This window comes from Oncorhynchus gorbuscha, linkage group LG04 (assembly GCF_021184085.1).
Source record: "Oncorhynchus gorbuscha isolate QuinsamMale2020 ecotype Even-year linkage group LG04, OgorEven_v1.0, whole genome shotgun sequence".
NCBI lineage: Eukaryota > Metazoa > Chordata > Actinopteri > Salmoniformes > Salmonidae > Oncorhynchus > Oncorhynchus gorbuscha.
Window position 1 is genome coordinate 85,395,610 of NC_060176.1, and position 16,707 is coordinate 85,412,316.

The window sequence follows — 16,707 nt, forward strand, 5'->3', positions numbered from 1 at the left end:
CTCCTGATGATGCTCCTGATGACGTGCCTGCTGTTGCTCCTCCTGATGATGCTCCTCCTGATGACGCTCCGCCTGCTGGCGCTCCTCCTGATGACGCTCCTCCTGATGACGCTCCTGATGACTCTCCTGATGATGCTCCTCCTTATGATGCTCCTTATGACTCTCCTGATGACGCTCCTCCTGATGACGCTCCTGATGACGCTCCTCCTTATGATGCTCCTTATGATGCTCCTTATGATGCTCCTCCTGACGCTCCTGATGACGCTCCACCTGTTGACGCTCCTGATGATGCTCCTGCTGACGCTCCTCCTGATGACGCTCCTCCTGATGACGCTCCTGATGACTCTCCTGCTGACTCTCCTGATGATGCTCCTGATGATGCTCCTGCTGACTCTCCTGATGATGCTCCTCCTTATGATGCTCCTTATGATGCTCCTGCTGACTCTCCTGATGATGCTCCTCCTTATGATGCTCCTTATGACTCTCCTGATGACGCTCCTCCTGATGACGCTCCTGATGACGCTCCTCCTTATGATGCTCCTTATGATGCTCCTTATGATGCTCCTCCTGACGCTCCTGATGACGCTCCACCTGTTGACGCTCCTGATGATGCTCCTGCTGACGCTCCTCCTGATGACGCTCCTCCTGATGACGCTCCTGATGACTCTCCTGATGACGCTCCTGATGATGCTCCTGATGACGTGCCTGCTGTTGCTCCTCCTGATGATGCTCCTCCTGATGACGCTCCGCCTGCTGGCGCTCCTCCTGATGACGCTCCTCCTGATGACGCTCCTGATGACTCTCCTGATGATGCTCCTGATGACGTGCCTGCTGTTGCTCCTCCTGATGATGCTCCTCCTGATGACGCTCCGCTTGCTGTCGCTCCTCCTGATGACGCTCCTCCTGATGACGCTCCTCCTGATGACGCTCCTCCTGATGATGCTCCTCCTGATGATGCTCCTCCTGATGACGCTCCTCCTGATGACGCTCCTGATGACGCTCCTCCTGATGACGCTCCTGCTGACTCTCCTGATGACGCTCCTCCTGATGACGCTCCTGATGACGCTCCTGCTGATGATGCTCCTCCTGATGACTCTCCTGATGACGCTCCTGATGATGCTCCTGATGACGTGCCTGCTGTTGCTCCTCCTGATGATGCTCCTCCTGATGACGCTCCGCCTGCTGATGCTCCTCCTGATGACGCTCCTCCTGATGACGCTCCTGATGACTCTCCTGATGATGCTCCTGATGACGTGCCTGCTGTTGCTTCTCCTGATGATGCTCCTCCTGCTGACGCTCCGCCTGCTGACGCTCCTCCTGATGACACTCCTCCTGATGACGCTCCTCCTGATGACGCTCCTCCTGATGACGCTCCTGATGACGCTCCTCCTGATGACGCTCCTGCTGACTCTCCTGATGACGCTCCTCCTGATGATGCTCCTCCTGATGACGCTCCTGATGATTCTCCTCCTGATGACGCTCCTGCTGATGATGATCCTCCTGATGACTCTCCTGATGACGCTCCTCCTGATGACGCTCCTGATGATTCTCCTCCTGATGATGCTCCTCCTGCTGACACTCCTCCTGATGACGCTCCTGCTGACTCTCCTGATGACGCTCCTCCTGATGACACTCCTCCTGATGACGCTCCTGCTGACTCTCCTGATGACGCTCCTCCTGATGACGCTCCTCCTGATGACGCTCCTGATGAATCTCCTCCTGATGACGCTCCTGATGACGCTCCTGCTGACTCTCCTGATGCTCCTCCTGATGACGCTCCTCCCGACGCTCCTGCTGACTCTCCTGATGATGCTCCTCCTGATGATGCTCCTCCTGATGACGCTCCTCCTGCTACTGTCCTGATGATGCTCCTCCTGATTACGCTCCTCCCGACGCTCCTGATGATGCTCCTGCTGATGCTCCTGATGATGCTCCTCCGGATGATGCTCCTGATGACGCTCCTCCTGATGACTCTCCTGATGATGCTCCTCCTGATGATGCTCCTCCTGATGATGCTCCTGCTACTGTCCTGATGATGCTCCTCCTGATGACGCTCCTCCCGACGCTCCTGCTACTGTCCTGATGATGCTCCTCCTGATGATGCTCCTGATGAAGCTCCTCCTGCTGACTCCCCTGATGAAGCTCCTGCTGACTCCCCTGATGAAGCTCCTCCAGATGACGCTCCTCCTGCTGACGCTCCTCCTGCTGACGCTCCTCCTGCTGACGCTCCTTCTGCACTGCTGCCAAACACATATCCCCAGGGCCTTTCATATACTCCCTACCTGTCTCCTGGTCTCCTATTGGGGCCTGGGGGTCACATAGCTACCTACACAAACACATATCCCCAGGGCCTTTCATATACTCCCTACCTGTCTCCTGGTCTCCTATTGGGGCCTGGGGGTCACATAGCTACCTACACAAACACATATCCACAGGGCCTTTCATATACTCCCTACCTGTCTCCTGGTCTCCTATTGGGGCCTGGGGGTCACATAGCTACCTACACAAACACATATCCCCAGGGCCTTTCATATACTCCCTACCTGTCTCCTGGTCTCCTATTGGGGCCTGGGGGTCACATAGCTACCTACACAAACACATATCCACAGGGCCTTTCATATACTCCCTACCTGTCTCCTGGTCTCCTATTGGGGCCTGGGGGTCACATAGCTACCTACACAAACACATATCCCCAGGGCCTTTCATATACTCCCTACCTGTCTCCTGGTCTCCTATTGGGGCCTGGGGGTCACATAGCTACCTACACAAACACTCAGGACTATATTAGAAAGTGTGTGACATTGTAGTGTTTTACTTACCAGGAGGGTCCAAAGACAGGCTTCCTGAAAATGACTTTTTCCAGGTGGAGATCAAATCCTGCCCCTTGTGAAAAGAAACATGATAATCTCACTATAAAACAAAATGTACATGTATGCAAACATTTCTATCATCGTAGCTAGCCTAGCAGCTAAACATGGTTTATTGTTGCAAGAATTCACAGTTATTTGTTGTCAAATAAAGAAAGAAATGTATTCGTCAGCCAATGTTAGATTTTAACTGTTTTGTAAGCAGAATGGCTAGCTAGCTGGATAAAGTCTAGCTAGTTAGCTAGCTAGCTAGAAGATGAATAGGCTTAAAAATCATCTCTGGTACTCCCTAGCAAGCAACGCATTAGCAAGTAAGCTAGCTAGCTAAATAAATTATCTTCAAGTGAGCTAGCTAGCTAGGTGTTTTGGCTTTGTAGCTACTTAGCTAACATTAGCTAGTTAACATGACTCAATGACGGTAGCATATTCTCCCTGCCTGAGAAAAATAATATTAAGATTAACACTTACTGAACGTTCATATCAACCTTGTTGTAACTAGGCAAGATAACTTAGCTATGCTAGTTTAGCTAGCCAAAATTACAGTAGTTTAGCAAGCCCATACTAACTACCTAGCATCAGCTAATCTTGTTTGATTGGACTATTTGTTCAGTCAATCCAAACTTCATGTTAATCAAATTTACTTGAAACTCACCCTTGATCGTTTTACTCCTCCATGATCAATCCCATGCAGAAAGAACAAGCTACTAGTCTAAAAACGACTGATAGATATCAGCAAGATCAGGAAGTCATGAATCCTTCAAAATAAAAGTACTTTTCTGTAAACTGTGTAAATTAATATTATCATAACAATCGTCGGATATTATAAAAATTGAACACATCTTATAAGGGTGATCAAACACATGCATTTCTAAAACAAATTATGTCATATATTTGTTTTTATACATAATAATTCAGCCTAAATGGGAACATGAGAACTGAGGAAGTCCTAATATGGATGCCATGATTAACATTTGCATACTGATCTGTAAAACGCAACTCACAAATATGTGAGCCAACTCACAAATATATGAGCCAACTCACAAATATAGGAGCTAACTAACAAATATACAAGCCAACACACATATATATACGAGCGAACTCACAAATATTTGAGCCAACTCACAAATATTTGAGCCAACTCACAAATATAGGAGCCAACTCACAAATATAGGAGCCAACTCACAAATATAGGAGCCAACTCACAAATATAGGAGCCAAATCACAAATATACGAGCCAACTCACAAATATACGAGCCAACTCACAAATATACGAGCCATCTCACAAATATACGAGCCAACTCACAAATATATGAGCCAACTCACAAATATTTGAGCCAACTCACAAATATACGAGCCAACTCACAAATATACGAGCCAAATCACAAATATACGAGCCAACTCACAAATATACGAGCCAACTCACAAATATACGAGCCAACTCACAAATATACGAGCCAACTCACAAATATATGAGCCAACTCACAACAATATGAGCCAACTCACAAAAATTGGAGAGCAGTCATAAACATGTCTAATGCATGTCAAATACGTAATCTGTGGAGCCACATGTTGTCACATTCACAAAAACCTATTTGACCACTGTTGTGTTTGGAAAGTAGGAAATACGTTTGTAAAATGTGCTGTAAATGAGCATAAATAGGGGTTGTATTTACAATGGTGTTTGTTCTTCACTGGTTGCCCTCTTTCTCGTGGCAACAGGTCACACATCTTGCTGCTGTGATGGCACACTGTGGAATTTCACCCAGTAGATATGGGAGTTTATCAAAATTGGATTTGTTTTCAAATTCTTTGTGGATCTGTGTAATCTGAGGGAAATATGTCTCTCTAATATGGTCATACATTGGGCAGGAGGTTAGGAAGTGCAGCTCAGTTTCCACCTCATTTTGTGGGCAGTGAGCACATAGCCTGTCTTCTCTTGAGAGCCATGTCTGCCTACGGCGGCCTTTCTCAATAGCAAGGCTATCCTCACTGAGTCTGTACATAGTCAAAGCTTTCCTTAATTTAGGGTCAGTCACAGTGGTCAGGTATTCTGCCACTGTGTACTCTCTGTTTAGGGCCAAATAGCATTCTAGTTTGCTCTGTTTTTTGTTTATTCTTTCCAATGTGTCAAGTAATTATCTTTTTGTTTTCTCATGATTTGGTTGGGTCTAATTGTGCTGCTGTCCTGGGGCTCTGTAGGGTGTGTTTGTGTTTGTGAACAGAGCCCCAGGACCAGCTTGCTTAGGGGACTCTTCTCCAGGTTCATCTCTCTGTAGGTGATGGCTTTGTTATGGAAGGTTTGGAAATCGCTTCCTTTTAGGTGGTTGTAGAATTTAACGGCTCTTTTCTGGATTTTTATCATTAGTGGGTATCGGCCTAATTCTGCTCTGCATGCATTATTTGGTGTTCTACGTTGTACACTGAGGATATTTTTGCAGAATTCTGCGTGCAGAATCTTAATTTGGTGTTTGTTCCATTTTGTGAAGTCTTGGTTGGTGAGCGGACCCCAGACCTCACAACCATAAAGGGCAATGGGTTCTTTAACTGATTCAAGTATTTTTAGCCAGATCCTAATTGGTATATTGAAAGTTATGGTCCTTTTGATGGCATAGAATGCCCTTCTTGCCTTGTCTCTCAGATTGTTCACAGCTTTGTGGAAGTTACCTGTGGTGCTGATGTTTAGGCCAAGGTATGTGTAGTTTTTTGTGTGCTCTAGGGCAACGGTGTCTCGATGGAATTTGTATTTGCGGTCCTGGCGACTGGACCTTTTTTGGAACACCATCATTTTAGTCTTACTGAGATTTACTGTCAGGGCCCAGGTCTGACAGAATCTGTGCAGAAGATCTAGGTGCTGCTGTAGGCCCTCCCTGGTTGGTGACAGAAGCACCAGATCATCAGCAAACAGCAGACATTTGACTTCGGATTCTAGTAGGGTGAGGCCGGGTGCTGCAGACTTTTCTAGTGCCCGCGCCAATTCACTGAGATATACATGTTGAAGAGGGTGGGGCTTAAGCTGCATCCCTGTCTAACCCCACGGCCCTGTGGAAATAAATGTGTGTTTTTTGCCAATTTTAACCCCACACTTCTTGTTTGTGTACATGGATTTTATAATGTCGTATGTTTTACCCCCAACACCATTTTCCATCAGTTTGTATAGCAGACCCTCATGCCAAATTGAGTCGAAAGCTTGAGAAGACTTTGCCTTTGCTTTGGTATGTTTGGATGTCAATTAGTGAATTAATGAACTACAAAAATCTTTGAAACTGGAAACACTTATCTCCCTCACTAGCTTAAAGCACCAGCTGTCAGAGCAGCTCACAGATTACTGCACCTGTACATAGCCCACCTATAATTTAGCCCAAACAACTACTTCTTCCCCTACTGTATTTATTTATTTATTTTGCTCCTTTGCACCCCATTATTTTTGTTTCTACTTTGCACATTCTTCCATTGCAAAACTACCATTCCAGTGTTTTACTTGCTATATTGTATTTACTTCGCCACCATGGCCTTTTGTTTGCCTTTACCTCCCTTCTCACCTCACTCGCTCACATTGTATATAGACTTATTTTTATACTGTATTATTGACTGTATGTTTGTTTTATTCCTTGTGTAACTCAGTGTTGTTGTATGTGTCGAATAGCTTTGCTTCATCTTGGCCAGGTCGCAGTTGTAAATGAGAGAACTTGTTCTCAACATGCCTACCTGGTTAAATAAAAGTGAAATAAAATAAAATATGTCTCCCTAACTAATCAATCTAATCTAATCTCCCTAGCTCCGTATCTAATCTCCCTATCTAATCTATCTATCTCCCTATCTAATCTTTCTATCTCCCTATCTAATCTCTTTATGTCATCTCTTTAGCTAATCGAATCTATCTATCTCCCTATCTGATCTAATCTTCCTATCTAATCTATCTAATCTCCCTATCTAATCTCTTTATGTCATCTCTTTATCTAATCTAATCTATCTATCTCCCTATCTAATCTATCTCCCTATCTAATCTCTTTATGTCATCTCTTTATCTAATCTAATCTATCTATCTCCCTATCTAATCTCTTTATGTCATCTCTTTAGCTAATCGAATCTATCTATCTCCCTATCTGATCTAATCTTCCTATCTAATCTATCTAATCTCCCTATCTAATCTCTTTATGTCATCTCTTTATCTAATCTATCTATCTCCCTATCTAATCTTTTTATGTCATCTCTTTATCTAATCTAATCTATCTATCTCCCTATCTAATCTATCTATCTCCCTATCTAATCTATCTATCTCCCTATCTAATCTATCTATCTCCCTATCTAATCTATCTCCCTATCTAATCTCTTTATGTCATCTCTTTATCTAATCTATCTATCTCCCTATCTAATCTATCTCCCTATCTAATCTCTTTATGTCATCTCTTTATCTAATCTAATCTATCTATCTCCCTATCTAATCTCTTTATGTCATCTCTTTATCTAATCTAATCTATCTATCTATCTATCTATATCTATCTATATCTATCTATATCTATATCTATCTATCTATCTATCTATCTAATCTCTTTATCTAATCTATCTATCTCCCTATCTAATCTCTTTATCTAATCTATCTATCTCCCTATCTAATCTCTTTATCTAATCTATCTATCTCCCTATCTAATCTCTTTATCTAATCTATCTATCTCCCTATCTAATCTCTTTATCTAATCTATCTATCTCCCTATCTAATCTATCTATCTCCCTATCTAATCTCTTTATCTAATCTATCTATCTCCCTATCTAATCTAATCTCTTTATCTAATCTAATCTATCTATCTCCCTATCTAATCTAATCTTTTTATCTAATCTATCTATCTCCCTATCTAATCTATCTATCTCCCTATCTAATCTAATCGCTTTATCTAATCTATCTATCTATCTATCTAATCTATCTATCTCCCTATCTAATCTATCTATCTCCCTATCTAATCTATCTATCTCCCTATCTAATCTATCTATCTCCCTATCTAATGTCTTTATCTAATCTATCTATCTCCCAATCTAATCTCTTTATCTAATCTATCTATCTCCCTATCTAATCTCTTTATCTAATCTATCTATCTATCTAATCTCCCTAACAAATCTAATATATCTATCCATCTACCTATCTAATCTATCTATCTATCTATCTATCTATCTATCTATCTATCTATCTATATCTATCTATCTATCTATCTATCTATCTATCTATCTATCTATCTATCTATCTATCTAATCTCTTTATCTAATCTATCTATCTCCCTATCTAATCTCTTTATCTAATCTATCTATCTCCCTATCTAATCTCTTTATCTAATCTATCTATCTCCCTATCTAATCTCTTTATCTAATATATCTATCTCCCTATCTAATCTATCTATCTCCCTATCTAATCTCTTTATCTAATCGATCTATCTCCCTATCTAATCTCTTTATCTAATCTATCTATCTATCTCCCTATCTAATCTCTTTATCTAATCTATCTATCTCCCTATCTAATCTATCTATCTCCCTATCTAATCTCTTTATCTAATCGATCTATCTCCCTATCTAATCTCTTTATCTAATCTATCTATCTCCCTATCTAATCTATCTATCTCCCTATCTAATCTCTTTATCTAATCGATCTATCTCCCTATCTAATCTCTTTATCTAATCTATCTATCTCCCTATCTAATCTATCTATCTCCCTATCTAATCTATCTATCTCCCTATCTAATCTCTTTATCTAATCGATCTATCTCCCTATCTAATCTATCTATCTCCCTATCTAATCTCTTTATCTAATCGATCTATCTCCCTATCTAATCTCCCTATCTAATCTCTTTATCTAATCTATCTATCTCCCTATCTAATCTATCTATCTCCCTATCTAATCTCTTAATCTAATCTATCTATATCCCTATCTAATCTCTTTATCTAATCTATCTATCTCCCTATCTAATCTATCTATCTCCCTATCTAATCTATTTATCTAATCTATCTATCTCCCTATCTAATCTATCTATCTCCCTATCTAATCTATCTATCTCCCTATCTAATCTATCTATCTCCCTATCTAATCTATCTATCTCCCTATCTAATCTCTTTATCTAATCTATCTATCTCCCTATCTAATCTATCTATCTCCCTATCTAATCTCTTTATCTAATCTATCTATCTCCCTATCTAATCTCTTTATCTAATCTATCTATCTCCCTATCTAATCTATCTATCTATCGCCATACACTTACATCTTAAACACTGCAGCCAAAAGACACACACACAAACACACACACACATTCATTTTAAGACTCACTCAGTCTACTTTCCTACCTGTTTGTGCATCTCAATGTTGAGTCCATAAGACATCTCATAGTACTGAAAGACAAAGACAAACATTTATCTTCAGCCTCTATCATTTTCTACTTTCTGTTTCTTACACAGTAGAATCTCACAGACAGTAGAACCACACAGTAGAATCTCACAGACAGTAGAACCACACAGTAGAATCTCACAGACAGTAGAACCACACAGTAGAATCTCACAGACAGTAGAACCACACAGTAGAATCTCACAGACAGTAGAACCACACAGTAGAATCTCACAGACAGTAGAACCACACAGTAGGATTTTCAACATTGCAGAAACAATTTTATTTTTTGTCAACACAAGTTTACAATTTTAATGTAGAAAATTAAGACAAATAGCATGGACAACATTGTTGTCACCCCAGAGCTAGTATTTGTTTCAAATCGTAAACTTAGGTTGACAAAAATATAATTCCTTCTGCAATGTTAAAAATCCAAATACAATATGTTATCAAAGTAGAAATAGGGAACTATTGATTAAAAGTGGCCGTAACTCTCTCTCTCACACACACACACACACACACACACACACACACACACACACACACACACACACACACACACACACACACACACACACACACACACACACACACACACACACACACACACACACACACACACACACACACACTATATGAAGCTCACCATAACATAGTGTCTCTGCATCTCTGTCTTCTCACTGGACAGTTTCTCACACTCCAGTTTCAGACTGAGGACAGAGAGAGACATCAACACATACTATCCAGTCAGGTTGTGGTCTGGTCTGGTCTGATCTAGTATGGTCTGGTCTGGCCTGGTCTGGTCTGATCTAGTATGGTCTGGTCTGGTCTAGTCTAGTCTAGTCTAGTCTAGTCTAGTCTAGTCTAGTCTAGTCTAGTCTAGTCTAGTCTGGTCTGGTCTGGTCTGGTCTGGTCTGGTCTGGTCTGGTCTAGTCTGGTCTGGTCTGGTCTGGTCTGGTCTAGTATGGTCTGGTCTGGTCTAGTATGGTCTGGTCTGGTCTGGTCTGATCTGATCTAGTATGGTATGGTCTGGTCTGGTCTGGTCTGGTCTGGTCTAGTATGGTCTGGTCTGGTCTGATCTGATCTAGTATGGTCTGGTCTGGTCTGGTCTGGTCTAGTCTGGTATGGTCTGGTCTGATATAGTATGGTCTGGTCTGGTCTAGTATGGTCTGGTCTGGTCTGGTCTAGTATGGTCTGGTCTAGTATGGTCTGGTCTGGTCTGGTCTGGTCTAGTATGGTCTGGTCTAGTATGGTCTGGTCTGGTCTGGTATGGTCTGGTCTGGTCTGGTCTGTTCTGGACTGGTCTGGTATGGTCTGGTCTGGTCTGGTCTGGTATGGTCTGGTCTGGTCTGTTCTGGACTGGTCTGGTCTGGTATGGTCTGGTCTGGTCTGGTATGGTCTGGTCTGGTCTGGTATGGTCTGGTCTGGTATGGTATGGTCTGGTATGGTCTGGTCTGGTCTGATCTGATCTAGTATGGTCTGGTCTGGTCTGATCTGATCTAGTATGGTCTGGTCTGTTCTGAGACATAATCACATACTATCCAGTCAGGTTGTGGTCTGGTCTGGTCTGGTATGGTCTGGTCTAGTATGGTCTGGTCTGGTATGGTATGGTCTGGTCTGGTCTGGTCTGGTCTGGTCTGGTCTGGTCTAGTATGGTCTGGTCTGGTCTGGTCTAGTATGGTCTGGTCTAGTATGGTCTGGTCTAGTATGGTCTGGTCTGGTCTGGTCTGGTCTGGTCTGGTCTAGTATGGTCTGGTCTGGTCTGGTCTAGTATGGTCTGGTCTAGTATGGTCTGGTCTGGTCTGGTCTGGTCTAGTATGGTCTGGTCTAGTATGGTCTGGTCTGGTCTGGTCTGGTATGGTCTGATCTAGTATGGTATGGTCTGGTCTAGTATGGTCTGGTCTGGTCTGGTATGGTCTGGTCAGGTCTGGTCTGGTCTGACCTGATCTAGTATGGTCTGGTCTAGTATGGTCTGGTCTGGTCTGGTCTGGTCTAGTCTGGTCTGGTCTGGTCTGGTCTGGTCTGGTCTGGTCTGGTCTAGTATGGTCTGGTCTGGTCTGGTCTGATCTGATCTAGTATGGTCTGGTCTGGTCTGATCTGATCTAGTATGGTCTGGTCTGTTCTGAGACATAATCACATACTATCCAGTCAGGTTGTGGTCTGGTCTAGTATGGTCTGGTCTGGTCTGGTCTGGTCTAGTATGGTCTGGTCTGGTCTGGTCTAGTCTGGTCTGGTCTGGTCTGGTCTAGTATGGTCTGGTCTGGTCTAGTATGGTCTGGTCTGGTCTGGTCTAGTATGGTCTGGTCTGGTCTAGTATGGTCTGGTCTGGTCTAGTATGGTCTGGTCTGGTATTGTCTGGTCTGGTCTGGTCTAGTATGGTCTGGTCTGGTCTGGTCTAGTATGGTCTGGTCTAGTATGGTCTGGTCTGGTCTAGTCTAGTCTGGTCTGGTCTGGTCTGGTCTAGTATGGTCTGGTCTAGTATGGTCTGGTCTGGTCTGGTCTGGTCTGGTCTGGTCTAGTGTGGTCTGGTCTGGTCTGGTCTAGTATGGTCTGGTCTGGTATAGTATGGTCTGGTCTGGTCTGATCTGATCTGGTCTAGTGTGGTCTGGTCTGGTCTAGTATGCTCTGGTCTGGTCTGGTATAGTATGGTCTGGTCTGGTCTGGTCTGGTCTGGTCTAGTCTGTTCTGAGACATAATCACATACTATCCAGTCAGGTTGTGTTCTGGTCTGGTCTGGTCTGGTCTGGTCTAGTATGGTCTGGTCTGGTCTGGTCTGGTCTAGTATGGTCTGGTCTGGTCTGATCTGATCTAGTATGGTCTGGTCTGGTCTGGTATGGTATGGTCTGGTCCGGTCTGGTATGGTCTGGTCTGGTCTGGTCTGTTCTGAGACATAATCACATACTATCCAGTCAGGTTGTGGTATGGTCTGGTCTGGTCTGGTATGGTCTAGTATGGTCTGGTCTAGTATGGTCTGGTCTAGTATGGTCTGGTCTGGTCTAGTATGGTCTGGTCTGGTCTGGTCTAGTATGGTCTGGTCTGGTCTAGTATGGTCTGGTCTAGTATGGTCTGGTCTAGTATGGTCTAGTATGGTCTGGTCTAGTATGGTCTGGTCTGGTCTGGTCTAGTATGGTCTGGTCTAGTATGGTCTGGTCTAGTATGGTCTGGTCTGGTCTGGTCTAGTATGGTCTGATCTAGTATGGTCTGGTCTAGTATGGTCTAGTCTAGTATGGTCTGGTCTGGTCTGGTATGGTCTGGTCTGGTCACTATATAGACCCCCCCTGGGGTGTGTGTGTATTTCACTATCTAGACCCCCCCTGGGGTGTGTGTGTATTCCACTATATAGACCCCCCCTGGGGTGTGTGTGTATTCCACTATATAGACCCCCCCCCTGGGGTGTGTGTGTATTTCACTATATAGACCCCCCCTGGGGTGTGTGTGTATTCCACTATATAGACCCCCCCCCGGGTGTGTGTGTATTTCACTATATAGACCCCCCCCTCCTGGGGTGTGTGTGTATTCCACTATATAGACCCCCCTCCTGGGGTGTGTGTGTATTTCACTATATAGACCCCCTGGGGTGTGTGTGTATTTCATTATATAGACCCCCCCCCTGGGGTGTGTGTGTGTTTCACTATATAGACCCCCCCCCCGGTGTGTGTGTGTTCACTACATAGACCCCCCCCCCCGGGGTGTGTGTGTATTTCACTATATAGACCCCCCCTGGGGTGTGTATGTATTTCACTATATAGACCCCCCCTGGGGTGTGTGTGTATTTCATTATATAGACACCCCCCCCCCCCCCTGGGGTGTGTGTGTATTCCACTATATAGACTCCCCCCCTCCTGGGGTGTGTGTTTATTCCACTATATAGAACCCCCTTCCTGGGGTGTGTGTGTGTTTCACTATATAGACCCCCCCCCGGGTGTGTGTGTATTTCACTACATAGACCCCCCCCCTGGTGTGTGTGTATTTCACTATATAGACCCCCCCCCCCCCCCTGGGGTGTGTATGTATTTCACTATATAGACCCCCCCCCCCTGGGGTGTGTGTGTATTTCATTATATAGACACCCCCCCCTGGGGTGTGTGTGTATTCCACTATATAGACCCCCCCCCCCGGGGTGTGTGTTTATTCCACTATATAGAACCCCCCCCCTGGGGTGTGTGTTTATTCCACTATATAGACCCCCCCCCCCTGGGGTGTTTGTGTATTCCACTATATAGACCCCCCCCCCTGGGGTGTGTGTGTATTCCACTATATAGACCCCCCCTGGGGTGTGTGTGTATTTCACTATATAGATCCCCCTTGGGGGGTGTGTTACCTGTGAAACTGAGCCTGTAGGAACTGAAACTCCTCCTTGATCCGGTCACATGACTCTGACACAGTGAACTTGAAGGGCTGGCCCGGCTGGTGAGGTACCTGAGGGGGGGGGGTCAACAACAATAACAACATATCAAAAGGCCCCTCCTGGTAAGAGCACATCACATAGAACAAATTGAGAACGCCATTGTGTTCGGGAGAGTCTCATCTTTCCATGGAGGGGTCTTAATAGTGTTCAGCCCAAACAGTTCGGACTCTACAGGCAGAAGTGCCGGCGGTGCCGACGAGTCCCATGACGCTTGTGGGAGTCGAAGAGGAAAACGGAGAACACCACCATGTTCGGGAGAGTCTCATCTTTCCACTACAGTGAAGTCAGATTTTCAGGATGTCTCCTGGTCTGACAAACGGCGCTGCAACTTTGCAGCCTTTTACCGCGGATGCTGAAGGCCGACTTCGGCAGATGTGGTGGATTGCTAAATTGTAGTCACTTCGCCGCTATTGGCCTATTTATTGTCTTACCTCCTCACTCCATTTTCACACACTGTATACAGATTTTCTATTGTGTTATTGACTGTATGTTTGTTTATCCCATGTGTAAATCTGTGTTGTTGTTTTTGTCACACTGCTTTGCTTTATCTTGGCCAGGTCGCAGTTGTAAATGAGAACTTGTTCTCAACTGGCCTACCTGGTTCAATAAAAGTTACACAAAATAAAAAATACTTTGCTCTGTTATCTTGTGTTGTCTTGTCTGTGTGCTTAGGGTCATCGTCCTATCCCATTCTTCTCTGCAGATCCTCTCCAGCTCTGTCAGGTTGGATGGGGAGCATCGCTCCTCAGCTATTTTCAGGTCTCTCTAGAGATGTTCGATCGGGTTCAATTCCGGGCTCTGGCAGGGCCACTCAAGGAAATTCGGAAGACTTGTCCCAAAGCCACTCCTGCGTCGACTTGTCTGTGTGCTTAGGGTCGTTGTCCTGTTGGAAGGTGAGCCTTCACCCCAGTCTGAGGTCCTGAGCGCTCTGGAGCAGGTTTTCATCAAGGATCTCTCTGTACTCGCCACGCTCAACGTCCTAAATGAAATCATAACCTCCATCGATAAGAGATAATGACTGTGCAGCTGTATTCATTGACCTGGACAAGGCTTTCGACTTTGTCAATCACCGCATTCTTATCGGGAAACTCAAGTCTTGTTTCTCAAATGACTGCCTCGCCTTGTTCACCAACTACTTCTCAGATAGAGTCATTTACAAAATCACCTCCAACACCCTACTCAGCAAATTGGATGTAGTCTATCACAGTGCCATCCGTTTTGTCACCAAAGCCCCATATACTAACCACCACTGAGACCTGTACGCTCTCGTTGGCTGGCCCTCACTTCATATTCGTCGCCAAACCCACTGGCTCCAGGTCATCTATAAGTCTTTGCTAGGCAAAGCCCCGCCTTATCTCGGCTCACTGGTCACCATAGCAACACCCACCCATAGCACACGCCCCAGCAGCTATATTTCACTGGTCACCCATAAAGCCAACTCCTCCTTTGGCTGCCTTTCCTTCCAGTTCTCTGCTGCCAATGACTGGAACGAATTGCAAAAATCCCTGAAGCTGGATACTTATATCTCCCTCTCTAACTTTAGGCATCAGCTGTCAGAGCAGCTTACCGATCATTGCAACTCTACATAGTAGAGGTCGACCGATTAATCGGAATGGCCGATTAATTAGGGACGACTTCAAGTTTTCATAACAATCAGAAATCGATATTTCTAGACACCGATTTTGCCTATTTTTTTGTTTATTTTTTTACACCTTTATTTAATATTTATTTAACTCGGCAAGTCAGTAAAGAACATTCTTATTTTCAATGACGGCCTAGGAACGGTGGGTTAACTGCCTCGACCTTGAAATGCTTTGTATGAAGCCACTCCTCCGTTGCCCGGGCGGTGTGTTTGGGATCATTGTCATGCTGAAAGACCCAGCCACGTTTCATCTTCAATTGCTGATGGAAGGAGGTTTTCACTCAAAATCTCACAATACATGGCCCCATTCATTCTTTCCTTTCCACGGATCAGTCGTCCTGGTCCCTTTGCAGAAAAACAGCCCCAAAGCATGATGTTTCCACCCCCATGCTTCACAGTAGGTATGGTGTTCTTTGGATGCAACTCAGCATTCTTTGTCCTCCAAACACGACGAGTTGAGTTTTTACCAAAAAGTTATATTTTGGTTTCATCTGACCATATGACATTTTCCACCATAATTTGCAAATAAATTCATTAAAAATCCTACAATGTGATTTTCTGGATTTTTTTTCTTCTAATTTTGTCTGTCATAGTTGAAGTGTACCTATGATGAAAATTACAGGCCTCTCTCATATTTTTAAGTGGGAGAACTTGCACAATTGGTGGCTGGCTAAAAAAAAATTTGCCCCACTGTATCTATATAACACTGCAGTGTTCAATTGCTAAATTGTACTTATTTCACCACTATGGCCTATTCATTGCCTTACCTCCCTAATCTTACCACATTTGCACACTCTGTATATAGATTTTTCTATTGTGTTATTGACTGTATGTTTGTTTACTCCATCTGTAACTCTGTTGTTGTTTGTGTTGCACTGCTTTGCTTTATCTTGGCCAGGGCGCAGTTGTAAATGAGAACTTGTTCTCAACTGGCCTACCTGGTTACATAAAAGTTACACAAAATAAAAAAGACTTTGCTCTGTTATCTTGTGTTGTCTTGGCTGTGTGCTTAGGGTCATTGTCCTGTTGGAAGGTGAACCTTTGCCCCAGTCTGAGGTCCTGAGCGCTCTGGAGCAGGTTTTCATCAAGGATCTCTCTGTACATTGCTCCGTTCGTCTTTCCCTCTATCCTGACTAGTCGCCCAATACCTGTCGCTGAATAACATCCCCACAGCATGTTGCTGCCACCATCATGCTTCGTCACCGTAGGGATGGTGCCAACTTTCCTCCAGACGTGATATTTGGCATTACTAAGGAATGGCTTCTGTCTGGAAAGGTCTGATGGAGTTGGTGGAGTGCTGCAAAAAGGGTTGTCCTTCTAGAAGGTTCTCCCATCTCAACAGACAAACTCTTGAGCTGAGTGACCATTGGGTTCTTGGTCACCTCCCTGACAAAGGCCCTCTCACCGAATTGCTCAGATTGGCCTGGAAGCC

General features: G+C 44.3%; 1 protein-coding gene across 1 annotated transcript in view; it reads right to left on the minus strand.

Annotated features, from left to right (window-relative positions):
- Positions 1 to 13,625, minus strand: part of LOC124033438 (transducin-like enhancer protein 4) — a 98,995-nt gene extending 85,370 nt beyond the window's left edge. Inside the window, exons 1-3 of the mRNA XM_046345474.1 lie at positions 13,547 to 13,625; positions 9,872 to 9,935; positions 9,189 to 9,233 (exon numbers count right to left, since the gene is read on the minus strand). Coding sequence (XP_046201430.1) covers positions 9,189 to 9,233; positions 9,872 to 9,892 — 66 coding nt within the window. The 5' untranslated portion in view covers positions 9,893 to 9,935; positions 13,547 to 13,625. The remainder of the gene's footprint in view (positions 1 to 9,188; positions 9,234 to 9,871; positions 9,936 to 13,546) is intronic.
- Positions 13,626 to 16,707: the final 3,082 nt, after the last annotated feature.